The following is a 21,627-nucleotide window of genomic DNA, read 5'->3' as shown; positions in this document are numbered from 1 at the left end:
CATCCCTTCCCAGGTAGACTAGAGAGATTCCTCTCCAGCCCAGCCTGCTGGAGAGAGCCTGCTCTGGTGATCTGAGGAAAAACAAAACAGAAGCCAAAGAAAAGTTTATCAGTAGACAGCTTTTATGCCCCCTCCTTAATCTAAAGTTTATGTCAAGGTATAATGTTCTTTCACTGATTTTATAGCCAAAGACAGGCAGGCAGGCTAGGGTGGTGGAGGAAAGCAGGTACAGGTGAGTAACTTGAAGGTGAGCTGGTTGCAGTAGCTCTCACGTATCCTAGGGAGTTGGATTTATAAAACAAAAAATGCAGAATGTAAGCATAAAGCAAGTTGTACCATTCATGGTGTCTTGTTTGGATGACTCCATCTCTGCCCAGTGTGGGCTCTGTTAGCAAGGCCTCCTCTGAACATCTGCTTCTCCTTGGTCATGCTCACCTCATGATAGATAGCCCTTGGCTAAGGGAGGAGCCTCAGACAGGGAGGCAGCCTGCTAGGGTGCCCACTGTTGCCATTTACTTAGGCCAGAAGCTTTCAGGGCTAAAAACTAGACAAACCAAGATGACCTGGTCACTCAGATCTGCTGGTTTCTAGCTAAGCAAACACACACAGGATAGGGGACCCTCTCTCCCTAAACTGCTCAATTCAGTGTGAAGCCAGACTTAGAGGCAGCCAGGTTCATACCTGAATCTGGTCTCTTTCTTGATAATGCCTAGGACCTTGCATACTTCTCACTAGGGAGACACAAACATGAGGATTGCGGAGAGACCTCATGCAATGAGGCCCACAGCGAGTGGTTTTCCTTCCATTCCTCACACAGTCATCATCTGGCCTTACAGAGGGTGTGAATAATGCTCAGTATGCACATGGCCTTCAGGATATACACGGTGCTTCCACACACACTGTCATACTTGAGGAGCTACACTGAGGCACAAGCACCTGAGATGCTGAGAAACGAGGTCCAGCACGGAGAAAAAGCAGCCCCAAGACCATGCCCTTGGCCAGCACAAGGAACAAGTTCACTGGCTCCACTCTGCAGTTGCCCACTTTCTAAGATGGTTACAAAACTACACTAAGAACCAGTACAGAGCAGACAGGAGGCTTTGTGGTCTAGGGTGCTGTGGAGGAACCTGTTTTTCAGCAAATGCTACTGTCTCTGTGAGCCTGGGGCCCAGCCAGGGGACAGGTGGAATTCCAGATTGCCTAACTGCATAGCTCTGTGATCCCCTTGATCCTGTTGTGTACATTCGTGGAGTCAGGCCATTAAACCTGAAGACTCACCTATCTGCATCATCAGAGGCCTCATGGGGTAGAAAGTCAATTCTCAATTCATCTTTACTGGCTTGGACAGGAATACTCTGGGAGTAGCTTAGTGGCATTCAGCACAGCTTGTTTTATTGAGCTCCTCAGAGGAGGGGGTATATGGAATGCGAAATTTGGGTCATTGTCAATGATAAAGCTACAGAAGGATGGAAAATCCAAATCCAAATAACATTTCTTTCTCCAACTGTCACCACTGAGGAGGTGTCTTCACGGGTCACAGTCTTTGCTCACCAGATTTTGCCTCATTCCATATTCAAGCCCTTTACAACTGCTTCCTTTATTTGTTTTTATTTTCTGTATATGAGTGTTTTGTCTGCATGTATGTAAGTGCACCCATGTCATGCAAAGCCTGAGGAGGCCAGAAGAAGGCATTGGATCCCCTGGAACTGGAATTATAGACTGTTCATAGCTATCATGTGATTGCTAGAAATTGAACCCAGGTCCTCTGGAAGAGCAGCCAGTGCTCTTAACTGCTGAGCCATCTCTCCAGCCCCAACAACTGCTTCTTTTCTTGTTCTATAGTCCAGTCCATTTCCTGCTCAGCCAGACGGACAACCTGACACCCCAGGCTCATCTGCCTCTACCCGTACTCCCAGCATGGCCTCTCATGCAGTGTGCTCTAGTCTTAGTCATGTTGTTCCTCTTCTCTAAAAGCCACTCTGGCTCTTGCTCCTGGTCTTCCTTCTAGAGAGGATACCAATGCCAGCCAGCCCTCCGCATCCTTCAAGTCCAGCTCATGTTCCAGTTCCTTAGGAGTATTCCTTCACCATCATATGTAAAGTCGGCCACTTCCCATCTCTTTCTTTCAGCTATTTAATTTCAGCACCCTATTTTATTCACTTCATAGCCCTATCTCTCAAGTATTCTAATTTATTCATGTGTAAGGAAGGCCTTAGGTTCAATCCTCTGTACCAAAAACATATATGTGGTAAATATTATGAATTAGAGAATACTGCCAAACAGCACATAATCATGAGCTAAATTATACATAAACAAGTGGTAAGAGGTGCAGCATATGCATATATTATATGGGAAAGGTAATCAGCAGAGAGATTCCCAGGGCCAGGCAAGAGACGGAGGTAGGTGAGGTGAGTGGACAGCTACTGGAGGCAGCTGCCAAATACATGCGGAAAAGCAGCTACCACTCAGCTCCAGCTCTGTGTTGCTTGTCATTCTAAGAGATGGATCTGTTGGGTCTATATCTTTTGATTTTTCCAATAAATCTGATAATCTGAATTCTTATTAATTATTTAAGATGAACAAAGCTTATTTTGGAGTCATTTTGTAACCTATGACCAAGTGTTCTAGGAGGGGAATTCATAGATGTTCATTAATAACCTCAGTGATTCATTAATAAAAGAATCTAAACTGGATGTTCCCAGCACTCAGGAAGCAGAGGCAGGTGGATTTTTGTGAGACTGAGGCCAGCCTGGTCTACAAAGTGAGTTCCAGGCCAGTTGGGGCTATAGGGAGAGCCTGTCTCAACAAAACAAACAAAATATAAAACAATCTACACCAGAGCCTGGTTACCAAAAGGAATAACTTGTTTATCTGTGCACTGACTCGTAACGTCAGGAACTGATTTGTTATACTATTATATATAATTATATATAATTATTATTATAACTATTATTAGTAGTAGTATTTTGTGGTGCTGGCTATTAAACCCAGGGCCTTGCACACGCTGGGCAAGCACTCTGCTTCAGAACTACATCTCGGGGGCTGGAGAGATGGCTCAGCAAATAAGAGCACTGGCTGCTCTTGCAGAGGACCTAGGTTCGGTTCCTAGCACCCACATGGTGGCTCACAGAACTACATCTCAGCCCTTAGGAAGTAATTCTTGATATGGCCAAGGTTTCCCCTCTACCATTTACTAAGCATTCATCATCTGAGTGACTAGATGTTAGACATTCCCATATGGATGTAGGGTCTGTTCTCTCTGAGACTTTATAGCTGGCCAGTTGAATAAATAAGGCACTACTATGCACCTGAATGGATGTCTTAAGACAACAGGAGGAAACAGAGACAATGATGCCCAGTTTCCTTACCCATTAAAATTTTAACGCAGAGTGCTGGCAGCAGTCTGTCATACCCCCTGCCCTTCCACAAATTCTCCCATCTCCAGCCAATCCACCCAGTGTCATCTAGGGGCCAGGTGTCCCACTACATCTGAGAGTAGTTTTCTCCATTTGACAGACATGGGATGACTGGGCATGTTCTAAATGTAATCCTCTACAGAAGAGTATTTCTCTGTGCTCTCCTGAAGTACCAGTAGCCTCAGAGCATATACTCACAGGACCAGGAGTCACTCACTCAGCTACATATGCTTGCACCCAGTCTGAAAATACAGAGATTCCTTCTTCAGGACATACAAACATCTCTTTTTGGTCTAATTTATACTATGCTCTTAGACTTGCTGAGGGTCTAACTTGCCTCATAGCCCTGACAATATTGATTGTTCTGCTTTAAAGGTACATAAGTAGATTGATTCCCCCCACCCCACCCCCAAAACTATAAAAGGAACATAGCCATGTTAGTGTATTCCTTTTCCCACTGGCTGACAGCTACACAGTGAATAACTAACAGTGTTACCTGGAAAAATTTGGTCCAAAGAAACTGATGGAAGACAGGGTATGGGGTCTTGAATTGTGTTCTTAGGCCACTATGAATTGGTTTGGGTGGTTCCTGAGCTTTTTCATTCTGAATGGAACTAATGACTGCACCATCCATTCTAGCCCATCATTCAAAATAAATAAGTACATAAAAAGTAAAAATCACTTTAGTAGCTTATGTGTGAGCTCCAAGAAATGAACCGGGGGTTGGGGGGTGGGGTGTCCTCTTGTGGAGGAGGTTAATGAGCAGCAGGGCTGTTACTTCCCTTTTTCAGACAGGAGAAAGGAAACACATTCTCCAGGGGCCTCTGCTAATTTGTTTCTAATTTAGGGACAATTAGGTAAGTCCTACACCTCCACTTGGTTTCTGCATGCTTTCACTACTGGACAAACCCCCCTGGGAATGAAGGCTGTGAAATTAACTTTGGACTCACTTCTAACAATCACCACCTGTTTAGGTGATTATTAAATCTTCATCCTGTTTTATACTGTTTCTTCTTTCTGAAAAAACATTTTTAATACCCTCCAAATTTTATACTAATTGATCTGGAAACACTTCTTAGCTGACGTACTTCTTGAGTTACTGTGGATTATAATGAATCATTTCACTACGACCTTAGGTCGCAGAAATATTTGGCAAGAAGAGTCAGTCTTTCATGTCTGTTCCTTTCCCTGCAGACACCGTCTAAGAAGAAATGGGAGACGACCAGGAAGAAACAAATTCTTTTTGCCTCTCGCAACTGCATCTCTTTACTGGCAGGTGGCTTCTGCCTTCCAACTTCTCACAGCCCCAACTTGGAAAAACACAAGGCAGGCGGCCTCAGGAGCGGAGGGTGCAGAGTGCCTGGTCCAGCGGCGGGCAGATTATCTACCAACGCGATTTAAACCCGCTACGAAGGGGGCGTGGCCAGGGCGGAGCCCCGCGGACCGGGTGGGCGGGTCTGGGGCGGGGCTCCCCGGTGGCTCCGCGCCTTGCGGGAAAGACCCAGCTCCAGGAGCGAGCGCCTGTCTCTTTAAATGCCACGGGCTGCGCTCCCGCCCGGGAGCCCGGAGCCGGATCTACAATCCGGTTCCTCCCGCTCCGGCGCTTGTTGCTCGCCCGGCCCGAGCAGGAGCTGCGGCCGCCGGGAACTGAAGCTTCCTGGGTCTCCTTTCCTGCTCGCGCCCCACCTCCCCGGAGATCTGCTAGAGGGGGCGGGCAGCAGCGTCCGCGGGAGAGTAGGGGCGCCGTGTGAACGGCAGTTGCCCCCGGTCTTCAAGTCTTGGGGCGCTACGCAGCCGCGGGGGTTGGGGAGAGACATGTGTCCTCGCCCACTGTCCAGCTTCGCCGCCACCCGCGCTGGAAGAGGAGGGACCGTGGAGCCCACACCTGCGAACTCGCCCTAGAAGTCTCGGGGCGAGGCCGGGGGCCCCTCCCAGTCCTCCGGGGCCTCCACTTCTAGGCGGGTGAGTAGGCGCAGGTAACCCGAACCCGGGGCCGCGCTCGAGGGAGGGGCCGGCGAGCCGCCGGAGGAAGCGCCGCAGGTAGGTGGAGTGGCTCACCTGCGGGGCCACGCCGGGGAACCTCGCTCGCTCCCTAGGGGATGCAGGCTTTGAGGGACGTCTGGGGGTTAGTTAGGACCCGGAGTGGGAGAGAACTTAGGAAGGACAGGGGAATCGGTGTAAAGTTTCTTGTTTCCTTCCCCCCTCCTGCCCAGGCTTGGCAGGTAGGGCGCGGGCGGAAGCTGTAGAGCAGCTGATGCAATGGGCTTTGGCCTGAGCCAGGTGATGGCTGGGGGCAGGGAGAGCTGGAGTTACCATGTCTCCTGTGATCGTGACCCTAGAGGTGGAGAAAGGCGAGGAAGACTGGCTACGGAGATTGCTCCTAAAATGGCTCCAGGTGCTCGGCCCCCACCCGTTCCTTGAACAAAACGTCTCTTCCCGGAGAGGCTCCTACCAACACAGCTTCCTTGCCTTCTCTTCCAACAGGTGGCTTTAGCCCCTGTCCGGGGACCCGTGCCAATGACCCTGTTGATGCTTTCGTTTTCTCCTCTCGTGGTGCTGTGAGCGAGTGTCCACAGCGGCATGGGCAACCAGGTGGAGAAACTGACCCACCTAAGTTACAAGGAAGTTCCCACCGCCGACCCGACTGGCGTGGACCGGGACGATGGGCCTCGCATCGGAGTGTCGTATATTTTCTCCAATGACGACGAGGACGTGGAACAGCAGCCACCGCCCCAGGGGCCTGATGGTGGCGGGTTCCCGGACTCGGGGGACGGGCCGCCCCTACCACCGCCACAGCCCTACGACCCGCGACAGCACGAGGTAGAGTGCTCCGTGTTCTACCGCGACGAGTGCATCTACCAGAAAAGCTTCGCGCCGGGCTCGGCAGCGCTGAGCACCTACACGCCCGAAAACCTGCTCAACAAGTGCAGTCCGGGCGACCTGGTGGAGTTTGTGTCGCAGGCGCAGTACCCGCACTGGGCGGTCTATGTGGGCAATTTCCAGGTGGTGCACCTGCACCGGCTGGAGGTGAGCAACAGCTTCCTGACCGACGCGAGCCAGGGTCGTCGCGGCCGCGTGGTCAATGATCTGTACCGCTACAAGCCGCTGAGCCCCAGCGCGGTGGTGCGCAACGCACTGGCGCACGTGGGCGCCAAGGAGCGCGAGCTCAGCTGGCGCAACTCGGAGAGCTTTGCCGCCTGGTGCCGCTATGGCAAGCGGGAGTTCAAGATCGGTGGCGAGCTGCGCATCGGCAAGCAGCCCTACCGCTTGCAGATTCAGCTCTCGGCTCAGCGCAGCCACACTCTGGAGTTCCAGAGCCTGGAGGATTTGATTATGGAGAAGCGGCGCAACGACCAAATCGGACGCGCGGCAGTGTTGCAGGAGCTCGCGGTGCACCTGCACCCGGCTGAGCCGGACGAGGGCGAGAGCGACGCGGCTCGGACTACGCCTTCTCCCCGGCCGCGCCCCCCTGCGCCGGGCTCTGAGGAAGAGGATGGAGAGGCGGTGACGCACTGAAGACGTCGTGGGCTCAGAGCTGCTGAAGAGCTGTTGGCAGCGGTCGCAGCCCCCTCCTCCTCTCCCGCCCCACCTGCCTCCTCCTCCTTTTGGGCCCCAATTTGGTATTACTGGGCCCCTGGAAAACGGAGAGTTGGTGAAATACGCAACGGCTGTGGACGGGGAGGAGGAAGGGGACCTAGGGCGCAGGTAGGAACATTTTTACGGGGGACGGAGGGAGAGGGCCATTTTCCTTTGACCCCCCCCCGCAGTCTTCCCTTCTATGGTGGGATAAAGTATGTTTTGCTTGGCACTTTAACTCTAACAGATCTGGGTCCAAATTGGACGGGTCATGTGCATGCAGGCTTGGAAAAAAGTTCAGAGTACCCATGCCCTGCACGTCTCCTCCCCACTCCCCCACTCCCTCCCCGGAGAGCTTGGAGGATGCCAGGTACAAAGGCCAGAGAGGACTGGGGAGGCGCCTCCGCGGGTCAGCAGGAAGAACTGCTTATCTGCTTCCCCTGCTGAGCTGTGCTCCAGATCCTAGAGACTGGAGTGATTTGTTTTATGGGATTCCTGGGGCGCGGGGCTGGTGAAACCACCAGTAAGATCTGGAAGCAGCAGACCGAAACCAAGCAGCTCTGTATAAAGTGTAACAAATGGTTGAGCAAAGTCGGACCACAAACAGACTTTACTACCTCCCTCCCCCCCATGCCCGAGTTATTCCTCTTAGGAAGCTGGCTCTTAGCTGAGTCTCAGGCTCCGCCGCCCTTCCCAGGTTACAAGTAAATCATTGTCAAGGGCCAGCCAGGGAAAGGATTCAATTAAGGTGCTGTTGTGCTGCCTTTGTTCCTTGCCTGCTGTTACAGGCACGTAGAGCTGTGGTATTTGTTATCAGTGGAGGGAATAGCCCTTTGTGTCTCTGATCTAATTAAACCTGCTTGTCTGTCTTCATCTGCAGGTCACAGATGAGGTTGGCTTGTGCTATCCCATGAACTGTCCTCTAGGGAGTCTGCCAGTGTTGCCCTGGCAATAATTATTTAAACTCTCCTCCTGATCCCCTTTGTGAATGGTGATAGTAACTATAAAAACAAAGCTTAGGTGGTGATTCTAGGATTCTGGTTTTTGTTGTTGTTTTTTTCTCTCCTGGGTCCAGCTTACCCATCATGACTTCTCCTCTGCTGGTGGTAAATCTTAGGTTTCAGACAGGTTTGTGTGGTCAGGTTCTCACTTTGATGCAGTTTAATTCAGGGTACAAAGTTTTGTTCAGTTTGGAGAGCACCCTTTCGGCTCCCTCTCAAAAGGGGTGACATGAGTCAGGTGCCACAGAGTATAGTCATCACAGAATTGATGACAGTCCCCAAACAGGTTGGTGATAATGGGATGTGTTAGAAGCCAACTGAACAGATAGCTCTTGGGTCTGGGGCTCAACTACTATGTGTTTCAGTAGGAGGCTTTTAAAAATGTGGTAGCCTGCCCCTTACACTCCTGGGTGAGCCTTTCAGTAGTGCTTATCTACTTGCCTATCAGCACTGCTCTCAAAAGTTGAGTAAAGATTGAAGGATTGCCATCCTTTTCCCCTCAGGAGACAGTTAAACTGCACTGGACAAATCATTTTGTGACCTAGTTCTTAGCCAATGAACAGAATCCTACTTGTGTGTTCTACAGCCCTGGTCATCATTGGGCTTCTTGCCTGGAGATCTTTAAATGACACTTTTTTTGAGAATGGATATATTCCCCATCTGGCCTAGAACTTGCTCTGTAGATCAGGCTGGCCACCATCTCACCGAGAACCACCGGCCTCTGCCCCCTGAGTACTGGGATTAAAGGTGTGTACCACTATGTGAGACCATAATTTTTAAAAACCTAGATCTTCATAGTACTTCAGTGTGAAATCTTTTCATTATAAAGGCATTAGATGCATACTCTTATTTTCACGGTGACTATCACACAGGCCCTTTTGAATGTTAAAGATGAGCTGCTTTGGACTGGGACTTTGGAGAATCAGTTTCCATTTGGAAATGTAGGAATCTGTGTTTAATATGAACATAGCTATCTGCTTATATTTTCTTGGTCATGGAAAAGCAGAGCAAGATGATCATCGGTGATTGCATTTAGAAGTACCTGCTGTATGTAACAGATTTGGGTTAGTGGATTTTGAAATGGATGTCCACTTGCAGACCATAGGAGGGAAGGAATCTGTTAACAAATAGAGTGCCCTTGAAAGTCAAACCTGGAAGGGAGAAATCATAAAATCCACTGCCACAGGAGCATGAGAAAAGGTTTTTGACAACAGAACCTGGAAACAAACTAGAGCTTGGAAATAGACCTGGTCCAGGAGATGGTGCTGCCAGAAGTTCTGTAGGAAGCCAGAGATACCAGACACATGATTCTTATGAATAGATACACCCCTGGAAACTTCCTTAGGGTAGAAAGTCTGAACTAAAGTAAAGCAACACCCAACTGTCAGGGCTCAAGAAAGAGCATCATATCAATTCAGCCATGTTGTGGGGAAGTTTGGCCTTTGTAATGCCCTGGCATTGACTGTATCTGGCACTTTAGGGGAAAAAAAGTATGTTTATTTAATAATTTTTGTTTCTCCTTAGGAATAAAACTTAGAACTATTTTGTACTGTGAATTACGGATGCTCTTTGAAGGAAAGAAATATTGATTCCAGCATTCTTTGGAAGCTCTGTGAGGGGTAAGCAGGACAGCGCTGGAACATACACTAAATGAAACAAATTCTATTTTCTTAGCCGAGCAAATATTTTATTGAGACTGCTTATGTATGTCAAAGGAGCCTACAACTCAGTTATACAAGTTTTTGTATCGGAAGAACTCATACTTTTTGTAGCTTTTATTCCACATTTAATTTAAAATGACTTTGTAGCACTAAAATACCTAGCAGAAGACTTTATTCCAGATCTTGAAGAAAATTTTTAGTTTTTATGAGAAATGGTTCAGTGGTTAAGCTTCTCCACGCTTTGGTGCTTCCAGCCCTCCTGGCACCATCGGACAGGAACACAACCACATGAAAACATATTTTTGGGGAACAAAACTTTAATTTTATATGACATATGCTATGGAAAGCTAAGAAAATTTAAGGACTACTTGTTTTCTATTTTTTTTCCCCCTAAAATAGGATTCACTGTATTAAAGACTCTTGATATTATGTGTTGTCTAACCAATATTTATTTTCAAATTACAATAAAATTGAATGTGATTATGGTCCTCCGATGGATTCGTTTGGAAAGTTAGATTTTATTTGTGAATTTTTAAAATCAGGATAACTATAAACTTGACTGGTTTATTCAACTTTTGTTATGTTGTTTTGTTCTTGACTATAAATTTGTGACTCGTGGAGAATTACCAACAGGATAAACTCCATCTGCATTTTATTTCCCCATAAATTGTATGAACCTTATTTTTGTTGGAGGTTGTCTGTTAAATCGGTTATGTTCTTTTACCACTTCTTGAGAAGGAAGTTCCAATTTGAAATTGTATCATTTCCTTCAAAATGAAGGGCAGTACTTAGTTAAATAAAAGATTGATGATATCTTTTAAGCCATTTCCTCTTCACTCTGTCTTACTAAAATAAAAGCTGTCAAGTTCTTTTGAAAAATGTTATGAGGGTTTCTAACAAACCATTTATTAGAACTCATTGAACTTATTTTTCCACATGTATACCTTTCTCTGACATTTTGATCCTAGTTCAAGCTGTTCACCTTAGTGTGTAACACCCTTGCAGTGCTCAGTAGACATTTCGATGAATTCATTCAGTGACCATGCTTTATGTGTCCATGTTCAAGTGTCTTACAAACATACATTTTCAATACACAGAGGTTATTTTTTTCTTTTTCATTTCAGAATCAAGGTAAGAATTGCCCCCCATCCCCCATGCCCTGGGGTGTGCACCGGAAGTTGTGTGTACAGCAGCCCATGTTGTACCTTAGGTGGTTTCAGAGCCTCAGATGAAGCAAGCATGTTATCTCCAGGAATCAGAAAGTGGGTGAACATAGTCATGTGGTACCGTCACATGGCAAAGGCTGCAGGTGCCTGCACTTGGCAAAAGAACAGATGGGGCCTCTGAGAGGGGCACCTGGGAGGCCCCCAGCACTCCCTACACCAGACTCTGAAGCTACTAACACAGTCCTGTGACATTCAAATGCCTGGGCTATTTAAATAACGAAGGTGATTTATATAGAGCTAAGCAGCCAGGAGTCTGCTTCTCCTGCTATGCAAGTCTTTCAAAGTTCTTATTGCACAAGAGAGTGGGGGTGGGGACCCTAATGCAGAGTTTGCACTTCCCTTCGGTGGTTTTGGTGGAGGCTGCTGTCGCTATTTTTCTAAGTGGACTTAGCTTGCTTAATGTAGGAAAATGACATGTTTGGAAGCATTTAAAAGGACCTCCAAAATGAACAGGCCCAGAATAGGTGCAAAAGGGCTTTTATTTCCTTTTACTGAATTTACTGAAGAAACTGCTTATTAAACAAATATAGCAATTTTGTCTGCAGAGTAAATGCATTTGCAATCACAATAAGATACACTACTGAGTATTGATGAAGGGCTAGAGGATGCTGAGCCCAGCCCAGTGTCACTCTGAAAAAATAAAACAGCAATCAGAGAGCCTCTTTGAAGAAGAATATTTATTTGAGGCTAACAGAGCATCACAGTGGGAGGGAAACTTGAGTGTGCTCAAAAAGGTTGAGGCAAGGGAGAAGTTTTAGAGACACACAGGTATTGTGAAACAATTATCCTTGGCCATATTATTAGCAAGAGTGATGTCAGTCTGAGGTTGAACAGACAGTTTCTGGGCAAATGTCCTTGCAGTGTTGTGTGTAAGGTTACATGGCTTCTGTGCACGCTGTGGTTCTGGCAGAGTCTCTTGCTATGGTTATTATCAGGCAATGGTGTAAGAGCTGGTTATGACTTCCTGGTTTTATTTCTGTTAGGGTTGATATAAGTGACTCCATTTTGACTGACAATATTCACATAATCCTCTCTAGGAGCTAGAACATAAAAAAGTTCAAAAAATATTTTAAAAGAAGTGACCTAGCCCCTGAACTTATTTGTAAGGAAAAATGATAGATTATAATAAAAGTAGCCCTGTAAAGTGCTGATGGTCGGTAGGTGTACAAATAAACATGTATATGTTTGAGTAGAGATTGAAAGTGGCAGCGAAGCATGTAATCCCATTAGGGAATCAGATAACACACAAAAATGCTAAAGATTGTGAAGTATCACAAGATTAATATTTACTAAGCCCTTAGCTGGAAGGTGCCTCAGAGCCCATAGCATACCTAACATGCCATAATGAACTCCATCCGTAGTCGTGGCCCTCGCGTCACTTCCATTAAAATAGGCAAGACATGATGACAACAACAAAAAGAAGTCACGAACGTATTCGATTACAGTTGTGACAGATTTAATAACGATATAGAGAATGCGTGAAAGAGGCCCTCTCCACCAGTGAATCAGAACACTACCTGAAGACATCCGTTGTCTTTATACTGAGCCTTGGAAGACGTGTAAGAGAGCCAAGTGCTTTGGAATGAATGCTGATACAGTAATGGGGGAGGAAGCTGGGGAGGGCGTAAATGAATGAACCTGCCCACTGGTAGTCACTGGTTTCCAACTCATTCATGGGTTCTGCAGTTTAGCACAGAACCAGGCAGTGTGCCTCACTGAAAGATTGAGTGGCTAAATGCATTTTGAGTTGGGCTTTACTAGAATAAGCTCCCAGTTATCTCACAGTGACATTAGAATTATGGTTTAAAACAATGATTTTAGTATGCATGGAGGGATAGCCCCTGAATGACTATCAACCCTACTTCAGAACTGAAGGTTGTCCTGTTAGTGTTAATGAAGGCCTAAATTGCCCAGTTAGGAAATGGAGAATGAACTCAGGCCGTCACCCAACGCAAAGAAGTGACTTGGCTGGTTGGGAAGAGGTAAGATTCTTATAGCAGGATTCACAGCCTCAGAATCATGACCGAGGAAGAAGGAATTTTGCTCAGCTGGCAAACCACCGCTATAAGCCTCTAGTGCTGTAATGGTCTCCATTGTGGTTGTAAATGGCTCTAAGGATGAGCTTTTGACTGCTTCCCTTGGGAAACATAAAACTCAGTCAAGTTCCAGAGTCTGGTTACCTCGCTATTTAGTATATTCTTTTTATTCTTATAACTCTGAGGATGCTAAACAGAAGGGAGGGTCTCTCTGCCTGGGCACACAGTATGGAATAATGGTTAAGACTTCCAGTCAAAAGACCTTGGTTTCTCTCCTCCGGCCTCTGCTTATTAGCCTGAGACTCTGGGAAGAAGTTATATAAAACTGGGAAACTTGATTTTCTCTTTTGTACAATGTACTGTGATGCCAGTCAGTTTACAGAGCTCCATTTCAGTTGTATTTGTAAAATAATTCCCTGTATATGGTAGCATTTAATACTGAATACTAACAAATTAGCATAAACATTAATATGTAGTGATATAATTGGGCTATACCTTAAATGGCAGTTATAAGGTTAAGATGAAACAAGGCCTTTGAGGACACCATAAATAACTATTATGATTAGGAAGGAAAATGTGGGGTCTGACAGATAGCTCAGTTGGTAAAATGCTTGCCCCACAAACATAAGGACCTGAGTTTAGATTCCCAGCACCCACGTCAAGCTGGATATCAGCTTACATCTGTAATGGCTATGGGCTTACAGGTGAATTCCTTGAGCTTGCTGACCAGCTAGTCTAGCCAAACTGGCAAGCTCTGGGTTCTGTGAGAGAGTGCCTCAAGGTGGACACTGCCAGAGGAAGGACCTCTGACATCAACCTTTGGTCTACAGATGCCTACATATGCATGTGCGCGAAGGAAAATGTGGGGTGTTAGATGTATTATAAAGCCTCATTCAAGTTACTGTCTAGGAAAGGGAATCTTCCCTTTATTCTTTGAGAATTTTTAAAGAGAATTATAAAAAATTATAATTGTTCAACTAAAATTAATCATAAAACTAATAATTGGTTTTCCAGAACTACACACAAATGTTTTCCTGTGTTGTTTTGGTACTGGCAAGTTTTGTCATTATATTTTATTTTAGAAACCAAGCCTGAGAATGGATGGGAAAAAGATGAGAGTAAATTCATATACATCATCTTTATTTTGGAAGGGCATTTAAAGGCTTGTGTGTTGTTTGTTTTTAATGTTTTATTAGTACTGACTTGACTTGATTTCCACACTATGTGTATTTTCCTTTCGTCCTTGGCTCTCTTCTGGGCCAGTGTGTCACTGACTATGGAAGGAATGCTTTGTATCTTACTAGATATGCATAGTCTACTCTAAGGGAACCTGTTTCTCGTCATAGTTCAGACAGAGTTGAATTTGACCATAAAGCCATAAAGCATCAAATGGTGGTAGTTCTTTGTAATGACATATACTTTAAAAAATTGAAATCACTTTAAGTTCATAGAGAGCGCTCACATATCCTCAGCCCCAATGTCAGGCATCTCTGTTACCCGTGCCATGATCCATGAACCTGCATTGACGCATCATTAGCAGTCCAAGTTCACATCAGGACTCACGTCTCTTCTGTAAGCCTTGACAAATGTATTCACCATTATAACTTTTATATCCAACTCTTTTTTTTTCTTTTTCATTTCTTCCTCCTTCCCCAGGCTGAAGGTTGAACAGTTTGCAGCTGTTCTTGTCCAGCCTGACAGGCGCAACCCCTTAAGCACTCTGCTTTTGTCAACAGACCCAATGGCATTCCTCACCACAATGGCGTTCATTCATTCTTCAGGAATTTATAAGCTCCGGGCCTGAACTGCCATGGAGCTGGGAAGAGAAATCCCATAGGGTCTAGGTGCCTGCCCACATTCCACTGAAGAAATGATGAGGTCTGATGACAGGTTAGGCAGGCCCCAGGCTTATGAGCAGTGATAGCTAGCCTCATCTGGTGTGGGGAGGGTTTCAGGAGAGGCTTTCAAGGGAAGAGGACTGTGTTTACTACACAGTGACTGTTCTTGTCAGCCCTCTATTCTAATTCTGGGACAGGGAGAGGGGCATAAAAACAAGTACCATAAATCCTTAGAAGGTCATCTTTTATTTTTTTCATAGTCTTGGTATGAAGTTTAGCAACATGGGTTACATCATGACAAACTCTACACTGATTTTCATTTTCCTACAACAAAAGAGACTTCTTGTCAAGGGCTTTCATTCAGCTTACCTTAGGAATAGCACAGATGTCCAAGATGTCCAGTACAGTGAGGATCCAGACCTCTCTTTGCTTTGAAGGAACGAAGAGCCTTGGCTGTCACCAGATACCACCCTTTCCTGCCTCCCTCACCCCCCAATGCAGAATTAGCCTTCCTTTACAAAGTGCAAATCATAGGTCAGCAACTATGCAGTTACAGTCAGTGGTGATATACATACACGATCCTGATCCCCAGAACTGGTCCTGACAGGAAGTTATGGGCTCAAAATCTACTGCTCTCCGTATTGCTTGCCCCTTTCTGAGTTTCATGCAAGGATCCTGGGCCAATACCAGAACTTCACAGGTATATTTCTGATCGAAACAGGTTCAGTCAAACATAGCTAGAATTAAACAGTGTTAAATTCAGTTAAAATTGTGCAACATTTAGTTTTCAAGGGGGTAAAATCACCTTTAGGCATTTGAGAAAATGTCATGAGTAATTTGTAGACACACATAATATGCACCTTCATGTGCCTGTGAACAAGTCAAGTACATCGCTGTATCAGAATTACCTCCCCCAGGGACCGTCTAAAGGTTGAAGGTCTGGGTGCTAATAACACCATAAATGGATGACCATTTTCTTACCGCCCTGGTTACTGCCTTTCTCTGCTCACTTTGTCCATGAGCATTTTTTTAAGGTAAATTTGTTACTTTATTTTTACATGTCAAAAATAGTATGTGCTTAATGTAATAGCAACTCAAGTGTCATAGTGAAATGAAATGAGGGCAAAGTCCTCTTCAGCTGCCTTCTTTCACCCGTTATATTTGTTGTATTTGATGGGTGTCCCTTCTTGATTTTTTTTTTTTTATTCTGTGACTTATACCCATACAGTTTTCTCAGTTTTGACTTTGTTTTTTACCGAAGTTGCATTACATTATCCATAATTGTCTGTCAGTCTTTTTACGCCTCTTCCTCCTCCCCTCTCCCCCTTCCCTTTCCCCCCTTCCCCTCCTCCTCCTCCTCCCCCCCCTTCCCTCACTCTGACCAAAAACAACTTAACAACTTGGGAGCAGAAGGGTTTGTTTGGCTTATCCTTCCCATCACAGTCCATCATAGAAGGGAGCCAGGGTAAGAGCTCAGGGGTAGGAACCTGAAGACAGGACATGAAGTCGAGACCATGAAGGAACATTGCTTACTGGCTTGCTCAGCTAGCCTTCTTATACTGCCCATGCCCACTTGCCCAGGGGTGGTACTCCCCACAGTGGACTGGGCTCTCCTACATCGACTAGCAATTAGGAAAATTCCTCAAAGACATGACTACAGACCAATCAGATGGACTCAATTCCTCAACTGAGGCTCCCTCCTCCCAGGTGAGTCTAGTTTGTATCAAATTGACAAAAACCAACCAGCACACTCATCAATAAGTTAGGAGTTTGTATTAAAATACAAATTGTCTGGAACATTCTTTTTAAACAGCTCTGTAATACAGTAAAAGCTTTTGTTTTTTATTTGTGCCTTTTCTTATTAATGGCCATTTAAGTTGTCTCCAATGATTTCTAATAATGAGTGATACTTCATGAATTTTGCTATAACTATTCTTGACACATATATATTTTTGGATATAATCATTGAAGTGAGATTTCTTGATAAAGGATATACACAACTAAATTGTAATAGGAACAGCCATACGACTGTTAAAACTAGCACAAAATGCTGATAACATTCTCAAGTGTTTGAAAATATTTTCTTACTGATACTTAAAAAGAATACTGAGTTGGAGTTTCTAGTCCTGTGTTTTGCATTTACCAGCTGGTCACATATGTTTTGGTAAGAACTGAAATGAGAGGTTCACCAGCTTTCTTCTCTTGCAAACACTTGAATTCTAGTCGAAGTATTTAGTTATTGGGTCAATGAGGTGAATTCTATCCAATCTATGATATTAGACAAATAATAGAGAGGTATGAGTGGAAAGTATCCAAAACTATACTTCTTTTAAAAATGCGCATCAGAGTGTGCCGTGTACCGCCTTAGGCCAGTCAGTGGCTTCCAGTAGTGTGTAGCGTGAAATCTCAGCTCCCTATGGTGGCCTGTTGGCCTGTACAGAAGACTTCTGTTTCTTTGGGCTCCTCTCTTCTTACTTCTGGAAGAGTAGATTCCAGATAAAACATGGTTTAGTTTTCTAACACAACGAGGCCTTCTCTTTGCCTTAGGGTATCATCGTTCAGACTTCCTGAGTACTGACCTGCATAAGAAATAACACTGCAGCCCTGCCCCTTCCACATACCTATATATATATATATGCATGTAACCAAATTCAAATTTCACTGGGGAATTCTGTCCTGGATTATGACATACTCTCATGTCATCTATTCTAAGCTGCTTCATTCTGTTTCATTTAGTGGAGGGGAACTAAACTTGTTAGTACCCACTAAGTGTGTTTGACAGCTTATTATTACAAGACCTGGAGTTTGTAAAACGGAGCCCTGAAGCATGCCCAAGTTTCTTCCCTCTGGCTAGCAAAGACCTCGGTTCTTCTCCAGGCTTCTCAAGTCTCAACATTACCCTCACCTTTGCAGTTCTCTCTGATGTTATTCTGTCACAGAACTCTGTTTTCTTTACACCAATTCTCAAAATGATGATCAAAAGTCTTACAAGACTTTTAGGTCCCTTTATTGTATGCCTCTCCCTCTAGACCATGAGTAAGAACCTTGTTTGCTTTTTTGTACCACAATATATCCAGCACTTAAGATAGTCCTTGGGAAACATTAAGTGGTCAACAAATAATTGTAAATGAGTAGCAACGCTTAGTTTTTACTCTGAGAAATTGTTTTCCTCTGTGCCACAGCCCACCAAATTCACATACTCTGCTCCTGCTTTGAATCATAGGAAAACATCTTAGTAAATTTTTAATTCAGGAGCTCCCAAGTTCTCTCTTTTTAAATAAGAAATCAGAAGGTGGCAATGCCCAGTCTGTCTCTAGACACAGTACAATGTGGCCATTTAGGGTGACAAGGCAGATTGCTTGGTTAGTATTACCTACCTCTTCAACACAGAATAACCTGAAATGGAGTGAAAAAATTATAAAGGGAAATATTTTGTTTGCTTTAAGAAAAATCCAACACAACCAATGTCTGACTAAAACTTTGCATTTCACCTGACAAATCCTACAAAAGGATGGTTTACAATAATGATACCAGTGTGAGGTGTTAGCTGAGCAGTCTCTCGGTGCCTGGTCCTGTGGATTCATCCCGTTTTCCTCATACTGGCCCTGCAAGGTGGTTGTAATCCTCACTTTAAGGGTGCTGGTGAAGATTGGGTACATAGGGTGGTGTGGCCACTGGGAGGGGAGGTTGGCATAGCAAGGCCACTGTTTCTTCTTCCCAGCCGTGGGGTAATGTGGTAGATAGAATAATTCTCCCCTCCAAAAACAAGAGGATGCCTACACCTAAATTCCCAGAACTTGTGAATACCTTATCCTACATGGCAAAAGGGCTGCCTGGATGCACCTAACCTAAGGATATGGAGATGAGGACGTTATCCTGGGTAATGCCATCCATCCCAAGAGTTCTCCTCACACAGGAGAATGAAGCTGTTTTCAGAACTTCATTCCTTTCTGTGAAAAATACTATACCTCTGTTTATGTAAATACCATGTCAGGTTTATCCACTGGTTGACAATTAGCTTGGTTTTCACCTTATGGCCTTTGAGAATAAGACTGCAGTGAACAATGAGTAATACAACGCTATTAGAAGATTCTACACTTGCTGGCTTCGAAGCTGGGGGAGGAGCCATTAGCCAAGGAAGGCAGGCAGCTTCTAGAAGCTGGAAAAGCAAGGATACAGAATTACCTGCGGAGCCTCTAAAGAGAAAGCAGCCCTTCTGACAGCTTGATTTTAGCCTGGTATCAGATTCCTGATCATTAGAAATTTAAGTTAGAACATTTGTGTTGTTCAAACACACTGCTTTGTGTTAATTTGTTAAATCTATATACTGTTTTTTCTAAATGTAGTGTGATTTCACTCAACTGCCCAGGTCTCTTTTACACATCTGCAGATTCAAGCAGCCACAAGTTGAAAATATTTGGAAAAAATTTGCCCCTTTATTGCAGACTGTTTTCTTGTCATTTTCTTCCGAAGACTACAGTATGACAATTGGCATATTCATTGTGTTCAGTAGTATAAGCAACCTAGATGTGTGTAGGTTAGATGTAATTGCTATGGCATTTATAAAAGTGGAGGAATGACTCTAGATGTATCCTGGACAACTATTGCTTAACCTTGCAACCAAAAAGTTACTGTTTGTGGAGCTGGAGAGATTGCTCAGTGGTTAAGAATACTGGCTGCTCTTGCAGAAGAGCCAGTGCAGGATTGATTCCCAGCACCCACATGACAGTTAACAATTGTCCCTAATTCCAGTTTCAGGGGAATTCAATGCCCTGTTCTGACCTCTGAGGGCATTGCATGACATAGGTGCACTTATAAACATGCAGGCAATGCACTGAAACACATAAAAATAATAAAATCTATATATTTAAAAGTTACTGTTTAATTGTAAACAAGCTCACTGAGCTACCTGCTCCTCTTGTAACCTGGTCATATGACTTTAATCCCTTAACACCTTGGTCATATGACCTTAATCCCTTAGGACCCTTCCTTGCCCTTGACCAAACAGCAGGCTTTTCGCATTGCAAACATTTCGGAAAAATTGAGAACCATTTGTTTTATAATTGTGTGTGTGGTGTTCTAGGTCTTGGGATCAAAGCACAAAATTCTTCTCTGTTAAGATAAGGGTGGGTTTGATTTCCCCATTTTCTGCTGCAGATGCTGTTTCAACAAAGAATGGACAAAGCTCTTGCTCAAGAGCACAGTTTGGAGAGAGATCTGAAGGAACAGGTTCTCAGCAGTCTGGGTTCGCTCTGGGCGGTAAAATGATGCTGAGTCAGGCTGTTTCTTTACTAAGGTATAACATTGATGTGGCTTAGAGATGCTGCGTAGAGGAGACTGGAACATCTGCAGATTTGGGTATCTGTGGGACCAGTACTCCCTGGATAGAAAAAGATGACTGTATTTTGTCAGCAAACACCTGCTGAGCATGTAATATGCCCGTGGTGGCTCAGAAGTATTAGAACTTATACTTAAAAGTTATCTACTGCTCCTTAATATTATTATTAAACCTGATTCACTGATGAGAAAATTGAGACACAGAGGAATTCATTGCAAGCAATGAGCATGGTAATACACACCAGTGGCCCATGTGAGGGAAACTGACCCAGACAAGTGCTGAATGTAACCAGATCAGATCTCAGCTGTGCAACTGGGAAGTCACAAGGTGTGGAAGACAAGGTAATGCCACATTTTCTTGGCTTTCTGGGGGCTTCCTAAGTCCAAATAAGCAAAGCCCAAGTATTCTACTTTCAAGGGTCTAGTAGATACCTTAAAAATTTGAGGTAAAATGGATCACACAAAATTTACCATTTAATAATTTTTAGTGTCCAATTCAACAACATTAAGCTCATTCACTGTGTTATACAACCATTGCTGTATAGTTTTAAAACGTTTCCATCTGCACAAATGGAAAATCCATACCCACTAATTAGTCACCCCCTATCCTCCTCTCCAGTTATAGAAACCACTTACCTATTTTCCATCTTTATAGACTTACCTATCCATGATCTTTCATGGAAATGGAATTATATAATACAAAGCCTTTTGTTTCTGAGTGCTTTCAGGTGCTGTGTTTTTATAGGTCATGTCTGTTGTTCTGCATGTCTGTTCTTCAGTCCTCACTGTGGCTGGACCATGTCTCTGTGTTTTGTACCACAGGTTGTTTATTCATCATCCATTGATGCAAATCTGTACTATTTCCACCTTTGGCTATTGAGAAAAACAATGTTTTGACCATTGACATATAAGCATGTTGGGGAACCCTGCTGTTAAGGTTGGCTCCTTTCTCAGCAGGGGCTTCCTGCCTAACTTACCTGGAAAGTGCCTCCAAGCATGGATGCCTGACCTTATTCAGAACATGACCTTTGGCATAGTTACCTGCAATAAAACTACCCCCAGGTTTTTTCTATATGATAATTAGGCATTTCCCTATAGCCAGATGATAGGATCCCCCTACCACATGTAAATAAAGCATACTATGAGCACCTATCAGCTGAAGCTTTGGCTGCTGCCTCCACACTATATTTTCCCTGACCCCCACTGAATAAACGGAGCTGTTTCACAGAGTCTGGAGCTGTTCGTATCACTGAACCTGCCTCCCCGGAAGGGCTTTCTTCCATCAGTGCTCACTGGCCATCCTGACCCTGTTCGTCGCTTCTGCTCCCTTTGTCCTCATGGACCAGTGGCCGACGATCCACGAGGGGAGGGAGAGACCCCACATAAGTATCCATTTGAATTCCTGTTATAACTAAAAGTAAAATTGATGTGTCATGTGGTGATTCTATGGTTAACTTTTTGAAGATTTGTCTAGGACTTTTTCACAGTAGCTGTGCCATGAGTTTTATCATTTTTAGGTAATTATTTCTAATATGT

The 21,627-nt window shown here is 44.6% G+C and overlaps 1 protein-coding gene across 5 annotated transcripts; it reads left to right on the top strand.

The window, feature by feature from the left end:
• The first annotated feature begins 4,948 nt into the window (after positions 1-4,948).
• Lratd2 (LRAT domain containing 2) lies at positions 4,949-10,475 on the top strand. Of its 5 annotated transcripts, none has more exons than XR_003851471.1 (4): positions 4,949-5,378; positions 5,630-5,811; positions 5,901-7,121; positions 9,518-10,475. XR_003851471.1 is itself a non-coding variant. In XM_029569550.1 (3 exons), exon 3 carries the CDS (start codon positions 5,997-5,999, stop codon positions 6,930-6,932), a length of 936 nt encoding a protein of 311 aa, XP_029425410.1. In that variant the 5' UTR covers positions 4,949-5,378; positions 5,630-5,811; positions 5,901-5,996; the 3' UTR covers positions 6,933-7,122. The 5 variants fall into 5 exon arrangements, 1 of the variants encoding a protein (XP_029425410.1); XR_003851473.1 differs by having other exon boundaries at positions 4,949-5,382; positions 5,657-5,658; XR_003851472.1 differs by lacking the exon at positions 5,630-5,811.
• Positions 10,476-21,627: the final 11,152 nt, after the last annotated feature.

The sequence above is a fragment of the Nannospalax galili genome, unplaced genomic scaffold (assembly GCF_000622305.1).
Source record: "Nannospalax galili isolate Female #2095 unplaced genomic scaffold, S.galili_v1.0 scaffold380, whole genome shotgun sequence".
Lineage (NCBI taxonomy): Eukaryota > Metazoa > Chordata > Mammalia > Rodentia > Spalacidae > Nannospalax > Nannospalax galili.
The sequence above is the reverse complement of the archived record's forward strand: the minus strand, read 5'-3'. Positions and strand labels throughout refer to the sequence as shown.